Below are 21333 nucleotides of genomic sequence, written 5' to 3' on the forward strand. Positions count from 1 at the left end.
AAAAATTCTATTTGTCAAGCTATGGCCAGCTTGGTCATTTGGGTGGTTCATTGTTCTTGGAAATAGTTTGATCTAGAATTTTTGGTATGTTGAAAATGAGTATTGTGATATCCCAGCAATCTGCTATGGAACGTAGACCAAAATTGTTGTGGATTATGTGAGTCCTTCAGAAGGAAGAGATTACCAAGTTCTTTGCAAATTTTATTGAATTGTATGGAAGAAGGCAAGGATTCCGTTTTTAATTAGCTCGCCACAGTGATAGAAATACAGGCATTCTTTTAAACTGTTCTCTAACAAAGGATATCCTGAATGAATCTAATTTGATTGTGAATAATGAGAGCTTTACAGTTTGAATGTTTGGGTGGGCATATAAATAGACCCGATATATTCTGTAGCCTGGATCTTGTGTTCTGTAATATTGCACACAGTTGAGGTACAAGTAAATGTTAACTAACCTATTGTTTTTTTCCCCCCTCCAGATTCCTCCTAATAAGATAGATTATGAATATAGTGAACTGATTTTATATCAAAATCAAGTGATGAGAGAGGCAGATCTATTTCAGGAGTCTTTAGAACATATAGAGACATATGAAAAGCAAATATGTGATAAATTAATAGTAGAAGAAATCAAAGGTAAGTCATTCTTCTTCCCTCATCCATTTTTGTTCTAAACCTTTGCTACTGGCTTTCAGATATGATAAAGCAGTAGAAGAAAAAAATGTGAAATCTTTAATTGATTTGAAACAATTCCTATAGGGAAACTGATAACACCAGACTTACAAATTTGTGCTCAAGTAACTTGCCCTACCAAAGTGGTGGATGCAGGTAGTTTTACTTGGGTTGACACAGGAACAGAGGAGATATCAGATTATGATATTGGTGCGTACTAGAGTAGCTTTCCATAAATCAGAGCTAGTATAACCCAGTTTTAATTTCATCAAGAATACTGTTTGTAGTATAAATGCAGATTATTTTTTTTGACTGAAGCATCAAATTTTTCTTTCCTTCTTAAGCTTTCTAATGCACTTACTTGTATTGCCCTATTTAAGTGCATACTGAAGTTCACTTTTTTGATTAAAAATAACCCACAATTGCTTTGTGGATTTGAAATACTGAGTTCTGAATATGTACAATTACATAATGTAGTAGCATGTATTCTTCTACTACCCCTTCCTTGTGCACTTGTGGTGGGTTGACCCTGGCCAGCAGGTAAGCCACACACAGCTACTCACTTCCCCCAGCCTCCCTTGTTGGGACAGGAGAGAGAATAGGAAGAGCAAAAGCAAGAAGACTAATGAGGTGAAATAAAGATCGCTTCAGTGAAAGAAAGAGGAAGGGAAGAAACCACAGATCCCAAAGTGATGCAAAGGCAGTCACTCACCACCTCCCACAAGCAGACTGATGGTCAGCTAGTCTCCAAGCAATGACCACCTGCCCAAACACTCCTTCCCCTCAATTATAATTACTAAGCATGACACTATGTAGCATGAAATATCCCTTTGTCAGCTGTCCAGGTTGTGTCCTCTCCCAGCTTATTGCCCACCCTGGCCAGCTTGCTGTGTGGCAGAGCAGGGGTAAAAAGAGAAATCCTTGATGCTCTAGTAGCAAAAACATTGGTGTATTATCAGTGTTCAGTCACATTCCGAAACGCAGTGCTGTACGGGCAAGCCAGACGTGGTAGAACAACTTAGTAGCAAACCTGTGTGATTTAACTGGTTAAAAACTGGTTAGTTAGTGTGAAAAATAAAGGTGTGGTTAAGTAAACAGCCTGGTAAGAAGTGAGATAGTTGTGTATTGGAGTCCTGGAAGGAGGAGTTGCTTGTTTCTTTGATAATCCCAGTATTTTAAATACTCAGATACAGACATTCAAATAATCTTTGTTTTCACAGGTGCTGAATGCTCCAAATTGTGTTGAGCTATATGTGCGGTAGCTTCAAGTAGCACTTACAATACACAGTAAATGCTTTTGGGAAAATAAAGCCTCTTTATAAGTACCTACATAAGATTAAACCTAATTTTATATATCTAGTTTTGTAAACTTTATTCCCAAGCCACCAGTGTTTTCTCATGTAATTCACAGTTCTTTACTGCGCTGTTTTTAGGAGAGATGTTACTGAAGTTGGGAAGACTGAAAGAAGCTGGTGAAGTATTCAAAGAATTAATTGAGCGTAATGCAGAGAACTGGCATTATTATGAAGGCTTGGAAAAGGCCCTACAACCTAGTAAGTTAAGATACACAAATACATTGGAAATACGCGTGGTATAGGATATACTTAAAATGCCTGTTTGATGTTACTGTCTTAGGTTAAAAAGCTTTACTTGGCAGAAAAATACATACCTTCTAATCTTGAATATGATATAGTTTATCCTTTTTTAAAACGTTCACTGAAAAACTTGCATGCATGAAAATACCAGCAGCAAGTCTTTCTCTTCTTGGACCTAAAGGTGGCATTTGTTAACGTGCTTACGTAAAGAACATTTCCTTGCCATGCGTGAACTTGGAAACCAAATTGCAATTCATTCCTATCTAGTAGTTGATTGCCAGATGACTATCATATACTGCAACATAAAATTGTCATTCTGAAACTTGATTAGGTAATAACCTCTTTCGATGGGTTTGTAGAGAAATACACAAATAACTATTTCAGATGACCTTTTAAAGATAGGCCATCTGAGGGGGAAAAAAAACCAAAACAAACCCAAAACTTAAAGCTGACTGTTCTCTGGAGGAAAAGGTGATGAATGTGATAAAATCTTTGTTATTCCAATGCTAATTCACATTCTTTCCAGGAAATAGCTAGTATTTTCTTTTTTTAAATTACAATATTGCAACAATTTGTAATGAGTGTTTTACAGTGGTAACTTCCCAAGTGTTTACCTTTACACAGGAATGGTTTCCTTGTATTTCACTGTTCGCTAATTGGTGGAGGTTTTATTTGAGTTATTCTGATGACATCATAAATCATAAGCCCACAAGGATATTATTTGTAGATATTATAGCTGCATTATATTTCTCAACCAGCTTTCTTCTAGAAAGTTTTACAGTTGGGTTTCATAAGGTCTGGGAATAGGGCTTGTGACTGGAAAATGAAAATGATTGCATTTGTTACATTTATACAGAGAGCAGTGTTGCCCTTTAAATGGTTTTCCTAGTGTATGCATAGAGTTGGACATCATGATTATTGTCTTAGAAAATAAATTCCCCAAGAATGTGATTATTCTGTTTGATGTAGTAAATATGTTGATGATAATGTGTAGCTCTTAACAAAGAACCAGTCCAGTAATTTATTTGACATATTAAAATCCTATGTAGATTAAAGCTGTACTAATTTATAAAACTAATAATGCTACTTTATTTTTTAGGTGGTCTTAGGACTATTTCCTCCCCCATGGTAAGTTCTGGAGCTCCAACTTGTGACTTCGATTAGGGCTTTTATATGCTTTAGTTCCAATCCAAACATTATTTTAGTATAACTCTTAGAACTCTACATCTCTTGGAGCCACTGGGTAACATATTCCCCCCCCTTCCCCAACATCTGAGCTCAGTGACAAGATAAATTGTTTTTCTTTCTGAAAGGAAAACAGATATATTTATTAAATATATGCTGTGTCATAGTCTTAATCTGTACATTCAGTTTTATTTAAAGTGCTTGATGAATTTAATATTTAAGCAAAATTGATCTTAATTATGTGAAAATGGCATTTCAAAGCAACAGATTAGTTTTTATTTAAGTTCTAACCACATTGGAGCTCCAAAGCATATTATGGGGGAAAGGGGAGGAGTGGGCAGAAAATATTTAACAAAAATAAAGCTACTTAAACATTAAGGTATAGAGAGTTCTGGTGCTCAGTACTTACACTAGCAGTATTGTGCCCTGGTTTTGCTGCCACCAGAGGACCTATAATAAAGGCATGCTTGTATAGTATGCTATTTGTATACCTATGATTTAGAAACACAATATATTTTTCTGAATGCTTTAAGTATGCCTGACACAGATGCATAGTGAAAGACAGTTAATTGAAGCTATGAATGCCAGACTACTGTGTGAATGGATCTGCACAGCATGTAACTGAAAGAAACCAAACTGTAGTACTGTACGATTGAATGTGCAAGGTAATTGTTCTGTTTGCAGTTTATCTGTAGTGATTAATGCTGGTAGTTGTGTATTGTACATACAGCGTGTCTTCAATACAGTTTTACACAATAATGTTTATGATTAACTGGAAAAAATAGTTTGAAATGTTTAAATTGTTCCAAATCCAAACTGTATGAGAAGTCTAGCTAAATGAATTGTCAACATTTAAAAACACTTAGAAGAATAGATTTTTATCTCTGTTACTTATATTTATTATATTTACTGGTAATAGGCACTTTAGAAGAGAGGCTTCAGATTTATGAAGAAGTTAGTAAAAGACATCCCAGAGCAGTTTCACCTAGAAGATTACCTTTAAACTTTGTTTCAGGTAACAAGTTGCATATCTGTTCTCTAATAGTCTTTATTTTGTTTTTTTTAAGTTTCCTCAGGCTGTTGAATGTGCATTTAATACCTATTTGTACATGTATGCAAATCAGACGCATTTCTGTTGGAATAGACAAAAATACTTGTTATGTTTTAGTTGATCAAAACAGTTCGTGCATTCTGATATGGTGATACAAACCATATAATGTTTGTATGGATAAAACTACAGAACAGATTGGTGTATAGATTATAGGAATTCTTGTACATAATTTTTCTGCATCATGCAAATTAAGAATCGCAAGTTAAAAGGATTTGAATTACACTTGAATGAAAGGTGTAGGGGTGTGTATACACACCCCTATACTTTTAATATACATATATATATAAAAGCTAACTTTATAGTATAATTTATAAACACTGAAACTAGGTGTAAATTATGCATGTAACAATCACAATAGCATAGGACCGATGCTCTGCCTAATGGTTTATGTACTGGTGATGTAGCAGAAAACATCAGATCGTTTTGGGACTGAATATCTTGCTGGGTTACAACTGTTAGAACTTAAATCTACCACATAAACTAACTTTGTGCTGATAATTTAATAAGAATAGGAACAAAAAGCAAGTCTGCGATGTTATGTATCACAAATTTATAATTTTATAGTTAAGCTCTTTCAGTGACTGTCCTTTCAAAAGTCATATTGAAACACAGTGCACAAATCCATATTCTTTGCAGAACTGAGATCTACTTTAGAAGCTCATAGCTTTCTGTTTTAAAAAGTGTAAGGAAGGAGGTTAAATGAAGTGGTAAATCCCATAAAAATATACACTTGGTATGTAGCTGTCTAACTGCAACTCCAGTAGAAACCTTTTGGAAAGAAGTATAAAATATGTAAGTTAGATATCTAAATGTCACAAAATTCTTAAGTTCAGCTGCAAATTCCCAACATACCTGCTCATGCTTTTAATTTTGTGAGGTTAGTTTTTAGTTTAGCTCATTTACTGAGCACCAAATATGTTGTATCTTTAAATGCTACAGAGCACAGCTAGTCCACTTTTCTCTTGCTGCTCAAGAGTCTGAATGTGCATAGAGCTGTCCTCTGTAAAATAGCAAGAATTTTAACTGCTTCATAAGAGATTTAGCCCTGAAGTTACTTGTGCCTTACTTAATCCCTGATATTTCAGTTTCTTTGCAGATACAAGGGCAAATTTTAAGGCAGTTTGGCTAGATTTGAGAAGCTAGGTGACAAGTAATTGGTTTTGTCCCATAATAAAATTGTTTATGGTAATATATAGCAAACAAGGAAATAACCTGCAAAATGCTCTTCCATATCTTTATTAATAAATGTGTTTTGCTGTTGACTTAATTTCACTATGTTTTGCACTAGGTTACCTTATCATATCTGACAGTGTAGTTTCACAGCTAATGTTCATTTAAATAGAAGTATATTTGGTAATAAGGATTAGTTGTTCCTGCTATAGCAATACTCTAAATGAAAGCAAAATTAATTATTAAATCAGTCAAGAAAAACCATGTGTTTCATAGCAAAGAAGAATTTTCCTGAATTAAAATTTGTTTCGATTAATCTATTAAGCTTGTATTGGTCATAGATGTATAAGACTGGTTTTGATCTATTTAGGTTTACATCTATTTACTAAATGATTTCTTGCATTCACAAGTACAGCAGCCAAGAAATCGTGTTGGCAAAAGTTAATAGTGAGAATGTGAAGGTGTAGAAACAAACTTTTTTGCAGGAAATGTATTAGCAAATTTCAAGACGTTAAATGAGGTTGCTGTTCCAGTGTAGTCACTGACCAGTTGCTTGCGACCGATGCTGGCTGTCTTAAAATACTATAAAGTGCAGATTTGTATGAAAAGAGCAGCCCTTCCCAAACCTTGCCATGCGCTGCATCTTAATAACCTTGTATTTGGTACACATCAGCTCCTTGATCCAGATGGAAACCACCTTTATGGAGGAAGGTGTTACATTTAATTTTCAGACTGATCAAGGATGAGGGGTTGAAGTCTGGCCATCCAGTTTTAGATTTGTTTATGCTGTTATGGATTCACTGTTCCAGTGAAAGACTGGTTAGGTCTTTTCTGTGCCTCAGACTAAATTTTGAGCTTGTCTTCATGTCATAGGTGGGTGCCTAGCTATATGTTTTGCATTGCTCAGGCTTTGTTTAAAGCTGTTCTGCATTCTATAAATAAATACGTATGTCATGGAAATATGAATCTTGCTTTCCTAAGTTCTGAATTACAATTCTTCCATCAAGAATATAAATTAGAATAATCCAACAGAAGAAATTGAGATGGATATTTTTTTGTCACATAGGGGAGTTTCTTGTGGTGTGAGAAAGCAAGTTTTAATTAATCCACCTGTAATAAAGCATGTACTTATGGTCCAGTTATGGATCCCCATCCACAGGTAGTAGGAGTTTCTATATACAGCAGTTTGTTTTAGTACAGCAAGGGAAGACAGGTGATTTTAGTCTCAGTAACGGTGCTGATAATAGTAAGAGTAGGACAATTAAGAATTGGTAAAAATACATAAGGAAGAATTTTACATAAAAAGCAGTAGTATCTTCATTTTCTGAATATCTAGAAACCACTGTTAAACTTCAATTAATTAGCAATGCATTAACAAATTTGATTATTTCAACAGTTTTACGTGTATGTGTTAGCATTATGTGAAGTGTACTACTTCCTTGTTTCAAGACTTTGAGGAATCCAGAGCAGATCAGTGAAGTATAGCAACTTCATCCCCATGCTAAGCAAACAAACCCAGAAAAAAATTTAAAAAAACCAAACACACACACACAAAAAACCCCCACAACAAACCCAAACAAAACCAAAATTGAAATGACTGAATATAACCACTTCTCATCATAGGAATAAGAACATGAAAGCCAGCTATGATTCCCTTACTGGATATCTTCTCTTAGAAGTCCTGCTTTTTTTTTTTTTTTTTTTTTTTTTGAAACAGCACTTCTTGGAAAGGCGGCATACTACAAGTACTATAATTTTGACCTGAAAACATAATTAAGTCAGACTTTTAGCTTTCTGCCAGTATATCTTGATAAAGATGATTCTGATATGGTGCTTATCCTTCTGAAACCCAGTCTTCTATTCTGTTTCTGATTCCAGAAACAATCATATTATCATCGGAAGTCATGTCCTAGTCCTAAAAAAAAAATAGGACTAGAAGAGAGGTAGAGGGTTCATTTCATCCATCCTTCTTCCTCAAAGCAGGATAACTTATCTGCACTATTCCTAACACACATTTTTCTGACTTAATCATAAAAACTTCTAACGATGGAGCTTTTACAAGATCTCCAAGGTAATCCATTCAAGAGCTCAGTTATTCTTACCAGTATATTTTTTCCAATGTTTGTTTAAATAGCCCTTGCTACATCCCCTGTAGCCAGCACTTAATACTTTCTCTTTTTAATAGCTTTTACAGGTTTGAGGATTGTTACCATGTCTTTGTCGGCAGTCTCTTAAGCACCAGCAATTTAAGCATCTCTGATCTTTTTTTTTAATCCAGAGCATATTAGCATCTTATTCTCAAATAACAGGAAAGATGAAAACCCTTAATTGCAGTTTCTCAGTTACTCAATTATCCAGAGTGGCACAGCAATTAGTGCTTATATTTATACAACACTTGCAATCACTGACATATAACCAAATACACTTTTGTTTCCAGGTGAAAAATTTAGAGAACTAATGGATAAGTTCCTGAGGGTTAACTTCAGTAAAGGCTGCCCACCCTTGTTTACCACTTTGAAATCTTTATATTACAATCCAGAAAAGGTAAAATTTAGTATTTATTTGGTTTTAAGCAAATCTTCTATATTGAATTTCTGGTTTTATATAGATTTTCCTGTAATGTACAAATAACTGTTGCTGAACATTTTTCTCCTTAATGTGCTATTTTGTCACATGTGAATGATTAATTGATGATGTTTAATATGTATGAAACTTTACTTGTGTAGACAGTTGATGTCAAAATGCTTGAAGTTGGATTGGTGCAGAATGCACTGACGTTCTTGAAAAATCAGAGATAGCCAATAACCTAATTTTTGTGTACTTTGAGTGCAAGTGTCAGGATTCTTCAGCTTATGGTTTATGATGTCACCAGAAGTCATGATTTTAAATTATCACACAGATGGCTGTTGTTCTATATACATTTCTGAATTGCATGAATACATGAATATGTTAGTGTTTACCACAAAGGCTTGTTTCCCATTTCAGTCTTTGGCTAAAACTTCAGTGTTTAATTTTTGCACTTCTAAACTTTCACAGTTTTAGCAAAACTGTCACATTAGAACTGTTATTTCAAATGTAGTTCTTTGTTCCAAGCTTGTCAGTAAGATACAGTAAAAATAAATTTTCATATAAAGGATGTTATTAAAATGTGTAGAAAATAAAGGTCAGTCTATTCAGATACTGCTATCTTTGCTACAAGCAATAAAACCTCTAGGTATTCTAATCCATTCGTGACTAGGTAAGAAGAGTTTTTGTAGCTGGAAAAACCCTAAATACACGATGCTGTTTTTCAACCATTAGTGGGTATTGGACTAATATTATTCTTTCTAAGAGTCTCTTTGCTGTTGTCCTAACATGAAATTTTCAATATGCTTCTGTTTGGAGAATGTACTCTGTACTGTGTCCTCATGTTTGACATAATTTTAGTAAATTTTAGTATCATGTATAGTACAGGTTTTTCTACAGTGCCTATTGCTAATGCATACTTTTCAATGTAAACTTTTGAAAGTGGATTGAAATTTTTTTAAAATGATGATACACTATCTAGACAGAAGTACAGTCAGTGCTGTGAAAGTTTTATCTCTACTGTTTGAAGTATGAAAATTTAGAAGTTAACAGAAATAAACTATTTGGCTTGCAAAAAGATTTTTAATACATAATTTTTTGACATGATGGGTAAAAAAGGTGAGGGCTACTATGTTTTGGGGCAGACATGGCTGGAAAGGTGCCTTGCTGCTGGTTATCTTTGTTGTATCAAATCAGTGTTGCTTGGAACTGCCAGCTTAATCCTAAAAAGTAATTAAAAATAAAATCAAGAACCTCACAATTTCCAAATATGCTTCCATTTGTTTGCACTGTTAACTTCTGCAAAAACATTTTCCTCCCCTTTCTTGTCTTTCTCTTCCCAAGAGAGGGTCTCTTTCACATTTCACTTGGTTGGGTTTTGGTGTAACTATGATGTAAAAGAAGGATCTTTGAAACTAACAGAAACTTTAATTTTAGTCTCTGACAGTTAATTTTAGAATTTCTAAAATATAGGGAGTCGAGGGCAGAAAATTGTGGCAAACACTGCTACACTTTTCAGGAAAATGTTGGATTTAGATATCAAACTTGTCTAAGTGCTTAATTACTGGTATATTTTGACTGGAAATAGAATTGTAGTCAGAATCATGTCATGCCTACTGGAAAATACATATAAAATTACTGCATTCTCTACAAATTGAGAATGAGCAGTTCTCCATTTATTTCTTTGGAAACAGGTGTAATTTGGTGTAGTCAACTGCAGTTGCATTTTGAAGTGGCATAGATAGAAGGATTTCATGAAAGAGTTGGTACTTAAGCCTAGAGAGTTCCTTCTTTCTAGAACTCCAGGTGGGTCCAGGATCTTCCCGAAGCCATGGTTTTGGGGGAAAAGGTAAAATAAGCTATATTTATATTAATAGAAGTTTTCTATTACTATGTACTTAACTCAGACAAAAATAGTGCTGCAATATTTCATATGTAGGAAAAGAAAATGTAAATAAATTGAATACCAGCAAGAATAAAGAAGAATAGTGAGAAAAATGTATAGCTTTACTTGCTCAGCAAAGGTGAGGATTAAATTTCTCAGTAAGTATCTCAAAATCTTGGTGTTAAGAACACCTTTTATACCTTAGTGGGTAGACCAAAAGGTAATGTAAAGAGTGGCTGATTCTAGAGGAAATGTCCCCTTTCTGGAGAGGGCAAGGAAAAAAATAGGTGGCTGTATAGATGGCAAATGTTTGTCAAATGTGTTCGGGAAAATGTTTGTTATCTAAGTGTGACAAGTTGATACTTCGTACTAAATGTTTTAAATAAAAATCCATGGTGTGTTTTGATTTAAAAACAGATTCTAGTCTACTAACATTAGTTGGCAGTCTTGGGCAAAATCTAACTTCTGGTACACTGAGCTGCAGAGCTCTAGGTCTTGCCCAGATCAAAGTGAAGACTATTCAGGGAGGTCTTAGAAACCCTTCGGTACTTACACTGGTTAGAATGACTCCAAATACCAAGGTTATAGGTTGGAAGTTGTGTTTTGTATTCCAATACAGACATTGTTGTGATAAAGATCTAAACCGGATTTACTGTACTTGTGGAAGTAACATCAGAAAATAAGATGGGGAAAAAAATCTGCTTTTTGGTCTATTTAGGGAGTTAAAGTTCAACTGTGTTTTATGATCATCAAATGATGATCAGCTAGCAATGTTTTAGTATGTTAGCATTGACTTCTTAAAAGATCTTTTAAGCAATTAAAGAGTTTAAAAGATGAATTACTCAGCAAATGAGTAATCAAATCCACCAAGAGTACACAGAGATATTTTTAATTTACAAGTTGGTCAAACATTACATTTAACTTTTTTCAGCTATACTCATTCTCGTTCTGAGAATTGTTTGACAGAATCCCTCTCTGGCACTATTTTTGCATATTTTTTACACTGAGTTGTTCTAGGGAGACTACAAGTGTGTCTGGTATTTGACTGAATTTCTTATTTTGTTGTTTGAAATCTTATCTGAGACCTCATTGGAGATCAATAAGCTGTGTCTAAATAAAGGATTCTGAAGACAGAGAATGTAGTCTTTTTGTTTCCAGGAATAGGAAAAAAATAGAATTATCTTTGCTTATCATAAAAAGTATATTGTGTTCCTGCATATTCCTGCTTTCAGATAATTTTCAGAGTATATTTGATAAATCAAAAAAGAATAGTTCTTGTATGCTAAGCATAACTTTTGACAAAATATAAAATTGACATGACTGTCATCCAGTAAAAAGATAGCTGAAATAGTTATCTGTAGCTCTATTTTCTTGTGTTGTAGGGTGTTTGTGTATGTAGGTAAATTATTTTAGGCAAGTGTGTGTTCAGATTTCAAAAACTTTCAGCTTGGTTGTTTGTCTCCCAAATTTTCTGGAATATATTTTTAACTGTGAAGGCATGACATTAAGTTCCAGATTCAGGTACATAGATTTAGGTCAGTGGACGTAGAGAACTGTTCAGCTCACCACCACGCATGGTTTCCTACATATGATCAGTTGAACAGCTATCAAGGCTTCTTTTGACTGTGCTAGGCAGATCTGGTAGATCTGTTTTGATTGTAGAGGGAGCACAGGCACCTACCTATATTATCATTACCTAAGCATAGATGTCTGAACCTGAAGGTGTCTACTGTGTCTCCCATCTGTTTCATGGGGATGTGTTAGGAACTGTTTATACTTGTTCCCAAAGTATCTGTTATATGAGGTATTTCATATCTATGAAACTGTAACACTGAGCAAGCTTTAGCAGTGCTTCTAAAAAGAATTTATGGATGGCCCACCAAAAACACCAAACCAGAAATAACTGAAGTGCTAACTGTGTGGAGAGGGTGTCACTCTTCCAGCTAGCTAATTGGAATTTGTTTACATAATTGTGCAAATATTAAGTGGAGAAAGATGTGGAGTACAACTGGTTCTTCACTAAAGAATATGCTTTGCTTTGATTAAGGAGGAAAGATGTTTTTAATCTTCATACTTAAAGTTGAGCTATTGCGTAAGATCATTTGGATGAAGTGACAACAGGGTACCATCAGAGGGAGAGGCATTGTAGTACAGTAATGTAAAGCTACTTGTTTCACTCAAAAATTAAAATCTTAAGATGGTTATTGCCGGAAGAGACTTTCTTTGAGTAACTAAAAGCATGAGGATGTGAAATCTGTTTAGTAAAGACAGATTATGTATAGCTGCTTTGCTTTTTGGCATTCACAAGGACTTTTCTTTTAAGGTAAAAATCTTCCTTAATAAATAAGTCTCTAACAAGTTATAGTATACTTTGTTACGCAGTTTGTCTGTCCTAAAATTCTGGAGCAGAAAAAATCCTGTGTGTTTGCCTTGTGTTCAGTTTGTAGTGTGCAGAGGTTTATATTTGACTGCACAACTGGATTGAGGAGTAAACTGTTCAAGACTTGCTAACTGCTTGAGAAGGTGACAGAGATGGTATGGTGAAACCTGGGATAAGCAGGTTGGCCAGATGTTTCATCACTTAACAATATCGTTTGTTACCTTTTAGGAGTGAGTTGTTAACCCACTGAGATTTGAGATAATTGTTTCCAGGGTACTTAAGGTGGACTTTAAGATAACTCTGGAAGCTGATGGGGAGAGGCAGAAAGTGTTAAGCTTGCTTTACTGTAAATTACTGTACACACTTCTGTAACAAGGTACAATTCCAGATTTCATGGTCCTTCACCACTTACAAAGCAGTGATCTGACTGATGATTTTTCTCCCAAGTTTTAGAAAGGAGTTTGTTTAATCCTTCAAAGTTCTTCAAATGAGGTTGTGACTCTTAAGGTTTTGTGCTGTTATGCTAGTCTGCTAAGTAGCATGTGAACTGTTCTTTGTTTCTTCCTGTCAAGCCACGTAGACTGGAGGAGATGTAAGTAGTAGAGACTGGAGGGTGAGAAGCTTGTGGTAAATATTCTTAAAACCTGAGAGTTGCTGATGAAAGTAGCAAGTTTGGTATACCAAGGCAATAGAGAATGTGTTCAACTTCTGTGATTTTTTGAGGGCCTATGGGTGTCACTTTCATTGCTTTCTTAAGTACGTACATCTCAGTAGAGGAGGATCGGGTTCTAGAATTGGATTGGATGTGCACATGTCTGTTGGACCCAATGGGATGCATCCACAACTGTTGAGGGAGCTGGACAATGTTGGTGTACTGCCACTCAGTCTTTGAAAGGTCATTGTGACTAGTGGAGTTTCCTGAGGACTGGAGGAAAGCAAATGTCACTCCTGTTTTCAAAAAGTAAAAAAGGGAAGATCTGAGGAGCCAGTCAGTTTCATAATCAATCCATGTGAAGCTGATGGAGCAAATAATCCTGGGAACCATTACCAAACTGTGTATCTGTTTGCCAGCATAGCCCTCCTAATCAATTCCTAGAATTTCTTGCTTGTCCCTTCTCAGACCATTCACAAAGGGAAAAATGGGCACTTATCTCAGAATCTGCCTTTTAGAAATGGATGCATGGTTCACTGCATCTTAAGTGAAGCATCTATAACTGCTACTTCAGGGTAGGCACTTGCCAGAAGAGCAGATTGTTTATTCAGGAGTGGAATGGGGTTAAGCTGAGGATGCTATCTATAGATATGAAGGGATCTAATAATTGTTTCAGTACAGTCCTCCATCCATCATTCTTGATTTTGAAGCTCTCAGTGGCATATGTAGCATCCCTCTTTATTTCCGTGATGTTTCACAGTGCAAATTATAATAGACAATGTAATGCATTTGGTGTTTTGTCAGTCATCATCTGATTGTAGTCTCAAGTAAAGAAAGAGCTGTGTGAAGAATACTTTTAGCTTCTTAGAAATCAACAGTTGCTTGGCCAACCTGCTGATGTAGATGTTCACTGAGGTTGAGCTTGTCCTTATCTAGTTGGTGAAGGAAAAGTAAAGGAAGAGATACTGATAAAGTTCTAGTGAAGTCATAATTGCACCCAGATCATTTCTGATGTCAGATAGCTCACGTTCACCTTGAGTAGTTGCCTACTGATGGAGACAGTTTGTTCCAGCAAACCTGCTGATGTTTGTAATGTTATACAGCAGGGACTATTGGTGTGACACTGTGGTGGGCTCAGGGTGTGCTGTGCTCCTCTTGGCTTCCTGTAGGTAACACACAACTGTTCGGAGGTGCTCAGTGCAGCTGTTGTCTTTAATGCTTGACAAATGCTATATGCTAGGCTTTAAATGAGGTGCTGTATTTTGGACATCAGTACTTCAATTTTTAATGACTTATTATCCCAAGTACCTGTTGCCTTCCTGTACTCTAGTGACAACTGCAATGGCATACATTTAAAGAGAAAATGGCCTTTTACCCCAAAATAGCCTGCTCTGAGAGGCGATAACACAAGTCCTGTCATGTCATCTACATCTTGGAGTTTTAATTTATATAAATTCTGCACTAGAAAAGTTCATGATCTTTGTATACTCTGTGTGTTGAAGGTGAGAATAACAGGTGCAGAATTTGTAGGACTCCAGCAGATTATGCTACTCAGGGAACTGATTCATGAATGTGTGTGTGTTATGCAATTCAAAATGCATTATCCAAGGGCTCTGATTGATGGACAGAGTGGTTCACATTCACAGTTGTCCGTTCCACCCTTGTCCTTCAGTTGCCACTTTTGCTAAAGGAACAGCGCAGGAGTACCAGTTTCTGAATCTGTACGGCTTTAAATTTGTACTCACTTTTGGTTTTCTTAACATGTTGTGCTATTTAGCTCCAAGTGTGGCTGCTCAACAAACCATTTCTGCAGTGGTAATCTCCACTAAAAGATGGTTGGATTGAAGATGTGAAAATAAAAACCACTAGCTGTCCTCACTTGAAAAACCCACCTGCATGATTTAGTAAAAGAATTCACATTCTACGAGAGAGGTGCTTGTGTATAGTGGGGCCAATGTTCATAGCATGTTTTGAAGAACTGTAGTTACTTCTGGAAAAAGTAGTTTCTTTTACTTAAGAATATTATTTAAAACATGCACTTATGCTGCCTTTGGACATTTATTCACTAGTATTTTATGGCAAGATCAAGAAAAATCAAATTCTGCATCATCAATTCATAAGCATACTGTGGAGGTAACTTGCATTTAAAAGTGAATTTGTCATCTTTGTTGCTTAACCATGGACTAAGTAGTAGGAATTGTAGATGACTAAAATGAGTTAATTCTAAGCAAGTGAGTTATAGCCTCCTCTGCTATCCTCCCATATAATAAAAAGACAACTTGATCCTATATAAGGAAACTTGCGGGTTTGTTTTGGGGGTTTTTTACTAACAAGATATCCTGCTTACCTCTAGAACTTTGAAATGTTATCTAAACAAAACAAGGGTTTAAAAAATGTTAATATAGTGGAATTTCTTAGTTATGGTTGATACTTCTAAAATAGTATGAAAAGTTTCATTTTCATGATTTGTGGAGCCTTTTGGAATAACCACTTAACTGCTATGTGAATAAAAGGTTTTGAAATGTGACTATATATGTGTTTTATTTACATGCTAAGAAACATAGAGCATTTACAAGGAAAATGTCTTGACAATACAGTCTGTGTGTACATGAAATACTTTGATACAGGTGTCTTAATCCTTTTCTCTGGTATAGGAGACGTACTGTCTAGCTACTGGGCTCTTCCTCTTCTATGCTACAAGTGGTTTTATAGTTTTTAGTTTAGTGCTTTAGTTTCTGAAGTTTGTTGTTAAATGAGTATCAGCAATGTAGCCATTCTCCTTGAGTTTTCTATAATGCTAAAACTTTAATTTAAAAAGCCTGCTATATAGCACAGGCTTATTAATTTTTTATCAGGCTTCTTTGGGTTTCTAAATAGCAAGTATACTTGGCTATTTAAACTACATTTATTCAAGTACAAAGATATCAACATGATCAAATTCACACAGTTGGCATAATACATATCCTGTCAGAAAGAAGCTGTAGTCTTTTTAGCATATTCAAGATGCAAAAACTTGTGTGTAGGAGTGCTACTGCAGCGTTGAGTTTTGTTCGGGGTGAATTTAGCTGTGGCTCTTGGCAGAATGTTTCTCCTGGAAGCTAATAACCTGGAGTATAAGCAATTGCATGGGATACAGTAATTTTCATATTCTGTAAGCTACTGTCCAGATGTATTAGAAATAACTGTGAATAGCCTTATTTGTGATTGTTCCTCACAAGAGAGGGATCTTGAAATGCTACCCCTACCTCCCCCCCAAAAAAGTTCTCTTTTTATACTTGAGCAATATTCAGAAATACTCTTTGGTTCCCCGTGTGTGCTGGTCTCTGTAGCCATGAGATAAAAATCCAAAGAGTGAAGATCTTCAATTAGTCAACATCAAGGTTTGCGTCGATTGTGTTGCAGGTGCGTTGGTTGATTCCATTGAAGCTCGACATTAGTGCACATGTGCCCTTTTTCTGAGTAACTAAAAACATGGAGACTGTGAGGAAATACTGGATGAGAGAAAATGTCTGGCTGGAAGAAACATCAGAAACAACAGTCTCAAAAAAAGGTGTAAGACTGTCTACACAGGAAGGTAGGCTGTTGCCAGTGAAGATATTTCTTTAACCCTTTCAGGAAAGAAGGCATTTTTCCCCCCTGATGTGGAAAGCTAAAGGAATTTAACGCAAGTTGCAACTGTGTTTGTAGTTAGATGCCCTCTGTGAACTGTTGGTTGATTATGTAAGGAAGTGAAAAACATCAGTTCTGCTAGGAATTTCTCTGTGTTTTAAGAAGAAACAACTCTGTAAGATCAACCAAGGACAGGCTTTTGTTAATACTGGCTCTGTCAGTTCAAGTTTAAGAAAGTAGTGTCTCTGAGTTAAAATTCTGGGAGGGGAAATTTGGTAAGTGGATTAACTCAGGATCTGGTTAACAGCTGGTACATTCATACAAAAAATAGCATTTCTGCTATATAGCTGTATCTTAAGGATAAGTAAGGGAATTTTAAAGTAGAGGAGGGAGAACAATGAGAAACTTCATTGTAGGTACTGCCAGGATAGGATGCTTCCACACTGTAATGAGAATAGGTAGTGTAAAACATGTTGATGGCTGACAGTTTGGGTCCCTGAGGTAACATGTAAGCCAAGACCTCACAGGTGTAGCAGCTGACTTACAAACTACTTTATCAAGAGAGCTTTTTCATCTTAGTGGTCTATATTGGGAATAACTGCTCCAAATACCCATCTGAAGACCCACCAGAAATGCTCAACATCTCTGCTCATAGTTACTGCTACTGATGCTCTGCTCATATGAAATTATTTGCTTCCTTTTGTGCAGTCCCCAAACTTGTCCAAAAGCTTTCAAAAAACCAGTTGCTCATGAAATTAGTTGTGTGATGAAAATGGTGATATCTTAGAGCATTAGTTTGCTCTGGATTTGTATTCTTTTGAGTGTCTTAAAACTTTCAGGGCGATCTTGTACTGCGGTTAACTTACTCCATTGTGTGAACAGTTTTGACTGGATCGTTAGGATTAACAGTAAAAGTGGAAAGTGCTCTGAAAAGAATACTATTTTTCTAAATGTGTTTACATACTGTGGTATAATGCAAGCTTTTTGTTCAGCAGTTTTCTCGTATGCTGTGGCTTGTATCACATCTCACAAGTTTAGTCTTGACACAGTACAATAAAGAGGGGAAGTATTATCCATACTTCACACACTTAAAACAGGCAGCAAGATGTCAAGGCCAAATTCTGCAAGCATTCATCATACAGCCCAGGAGTTACAGTTTCAGGGATGTTTATCTTCAGAAGTGTTCACTGCCCTCAGTTGATGTGGAATGCTCAGCATGTTAGAAAATCTCATTCTGGATGTTTTAAGGCAATATAAAAATGAAAGCAAAAACCTGTTTTGTGGGTGTCAATACTATATAGAACATTATCCCATTTCTTTCACATTGCATTCACTCTCTGGTGTATGTTTAAATGAGGCAAGTGCTCTTCAGGGGAAAAAATATTAAAAAAATATTAAAACATTTATAACAAAAGTACTTTATCATGTTGCTTGGTATCTGTATTTCTGTTGCTTTAGAGTGGCTCCTTGACTTGTACCTTACAACTTGTTGTCTTTAGTATAATTCAGCCACGTGACTGCTGTTAGAACAGTAAGTCTGAGTTAGCCAGTTATCTGGATTTTAGTACTTTCTTCTGTACTAAACTCAAATCAAGCGAGTTGGTTGTTTTAACTTACCAGATATTTGCAGTTCACTATGAAGTGTAGATTAATTTGGAGTGGAGTGAATTACAAAAAAAAGTGTAAACTTCAGGTCCTCAGTCCTCCATAGGAAGTGCTCTGCTAGCACAACTTTCTGATTCATCACTATCTAACTGCAAGAGTCTGTTTCATAAGGGTCCATCATGTCTGTAACAGTATGTCTGGGAAAAAATAATATCCCATTTATAGTTTGTTTGTCCTTTTGGGCTAATTCCTAGATGAAAGATGTCGAATACATTTAAGCAATGTGCTTTTTATAGACGTCTTGGTGTAATTGGAAATAACAGGTAAATGAGTAGGCTTCTCTAAATGATATGCAGATTTCAGTAGTAGACTGACATGTTAAATTTCTGTAGCTTATTTTGAAAATGCAGTGAAAGATCAGTGTCTGGAAGCATAAAATCAGAAAAGAAACTTAGGGCTTTAATAGTCTTTTGTGCAGTCCCTGTGTTTTCATTTTAATTGTGTTGTACACTTTGCAGCTTGACCACTGTGGGAGAGTTTTCCTGGGACAGTATGTCTGTTGTGACTGCGGTGTTGCTGTCCTACTGAACTCAAGGTTCCTGCACAAAAGTTTTTCTAAATAGTGTAATTTGTCATTGGCAGTTTTGTAAATTGCTAATCTGTGTTAGCTTTCACTTCTGTAAAAGACAGTCTATGGAGAAGTCTGATGTGAACATCATAGTTAAATTAGTTAATGCTTATGATACAGCTGAGCACTAATGTTCGTACTTTAAAGTGTTCTGTAGCGTTACTATAGGCAGTGTATTTGCTGCACTTGTAGACAATATACATTTTCATTGAAGTTTCCTTCAGTTTTTGGGGCCAGTTAAACTTCATATTATATTGATAACATAGCTAGATGTGTAGCTGAATTTGAAAAATTATGTATTTAGTTGTACTTTTATTATTTTCTGAATGGAAAGATACTACACTTTAGGGAAAAGATTTGAGCAATTCTGACAGTTCCCAGTAATTTCAAAGTTAAGGCCTCATTTCCAAGTCTGGCTGAATCCTACATTTTTCCATCCCAGATAGTGATACTACCATAATACTGTTGTTCAGATGCCCTAACAGTTTGTTCAGAAAGATATTCAATGATATTCAAAGTTGCTTTTAAAAGTAACTTTTAAGGAGTTGTTTTAATATTCAACTTACTACATTTGAAGCACTTAAAATTCACGACTGCCTCTTGTATTTATAGTCATCTTAGTTTTTGTTTAATATGAGACTGATCTTGTACTTCTAATACTGTTCCACAGCTCCAAAGGAGTTTGTGACATTGTACTTTCAATGTGTAAACATACACATGCTATGCTAGACCTTTCCAAAGCAGCAGTAAATTCTTCAATGAAGAATGTTTTTCCTGTGACTTGTTTGCCGTTCTGCTTGAGTAGTCTCTCTGCAAAGCTGGTGTACCGAGCAACTCTCCCCTAGCTGTGAGTTCTCTAAGAATAACTTAAGTGCAAAACCTCTTACATATGGGACAAAATGTTTCCAGTGTAGATGTTCAAGGCAAAAACTGGTTAATGTAGTCACATATGACTAGAAACGTTGCATCATTTAGTCACAATTGCAAAACAATTGCAATGTCTATCAAATGCTACTTTCACTAGAAACTTCCAAAATCATTGTGCTTGTGTATAGCATGCCCTATAATAGAAACTGCTATTTCAGCAGAGCAAGTATATAAAATACCATATTCCAGGTTACATTTTGAATTACAATTACAAACTAAACTAATTTAGCTAAACGGAGGAAGCTTTTTCTTCTGGAATTTAGTATTTCAAGTAGCCTGTGTATTCAATTATGATATTGGCACTAGAAAAGCAGCACTTGTGTTATTTCAGGAGTGGCTGTTATCAGTGCTGGCAGCAGCGGACAGCAACGGCAATCTTTGCTTATGCAGCAAGTTAGCGTTGTCTTGAGATGCCAAATCGGAGCAAGATTTGTGTATAGTCAAGTGGGTACAGATAACACACCAAAACTTATTGCAGTGCAGCTGTACTCCTCAGGAAGACACTGTGCAGTTGACTAGCAGTGATGTGTATCATAAGACGCACCTCCAAACCTAATAATCCAGGGCAAAAAGAAGCTCTAGCTATGCTTGATTTTTAGCAGAGGTTAAATTCAGAATGTATCTGATGTTGCGTTGGATGTATTTTACATTTGAAAATTATTACGAGTCATCAGTGGAGGGGTTTGGTTGTAGGGAATAAAGTGTGAAGAAAAACTTAAAAGCTCTTAAAGGTCTTGTATCTCATTCTTTCCATGAAAATGTACAATAAACCAAAATGTGTTCTCAAGATTCCTTTAGTGTGTAGATCAGCTCTAAAGAAACATATGTAATGGAAGGCTACTTTCTCTACCACTTACAAAATCATAGAATCACAGAATGGTTTGGGTTGGAAGGGACCTTAAAGATCATCTAGTCCCAACTCCCCTGCCATGGGTAGGGATACCTTCCACTAGACCAGGTTGCCCAAAGCCTCATCTACCCTGCCTTTAAACACTTCCAGTGATGGGGCCTCCACAACTTCTCTGGGCAACCTGTGCCAGTGCCTCACCACCCTCACAGTGAAGAATTTCTTCCTTATATCTAATCTAAATATACCTTCTTTTAGCTTAAAGCCATTACCCCTTTTCCTATCACTCCATGCCCTTGTAACAGTCCCTCTCCAGCTTTCCTGTAGACCTCCTTCAGGTACTGGAAGGCTGCAATAACGTCTCCCTGGAGCCTTCTCTTCTCCAGGCTGAACAATCCCAACTCTCTCAGCCTGTCCTCATAGGAGAGGTGCTCCAGCCCTTTGATCAACTTTGATCAAAACATGTTATTGACTTCTTAGATGGAGAGGGAACAAAGCAAATGTA

The 21333-nt window shown here is 35.9% G+C and overlaps 1 protein-coding gene across 4 annotated transcripts in view; it reads left to right on the top strand.

Moving 5' to 3' along the window:
- Nucleotides 1–21333, top strand: part of NAA16 (N-alpha-acetyltransferase 16, NatA auxiliary subunit) — a 67827-nt gene that overhangs the window by 25694 nt on the left and 20800 nt on the right. For 2 of the 4 annotated variants that reach the window (XM_054821583.1, XM_054822429.1), the window contains exons 6-9: nucleotides 480–633; nucleotides 2103–2222; nucleotides 4369–4464; nucleotides 8168–8274. In XM_054821583.1, coding sequence (XP_054677558.1) covers nucleotides 480–633; nucleotides 2103–2222; nucleotides 4369–4464; nucleotides 8168–8274 — 477 coding nt within the window. Of the gene's footprint in view, nucleotides 1–479; nucleotides 634–2102; nucleotides 2223–4368; nucleotides 4465–8167; nucleotides 8275–16614; nucleotides 16787–21333 lie in introns of all 4 variants that reach the window. The other 2 variants (XR_008576784.1, XR_008576831.1) reach the window with 2 other exon arrangements.

The sequence above is a fragment of the Grus americana genome, chromosome 1 (assembly GCF_028858705.1).
Source record: "Grus americana isolate bGruAme1 chromosome 1, bGruAme1.mat, whole genome shotgun sequence".
NCBI lineage: Eukaryota > Metazoa > Chordata > Aves > Gruiformes > Gruidae > Grus > Grus americana.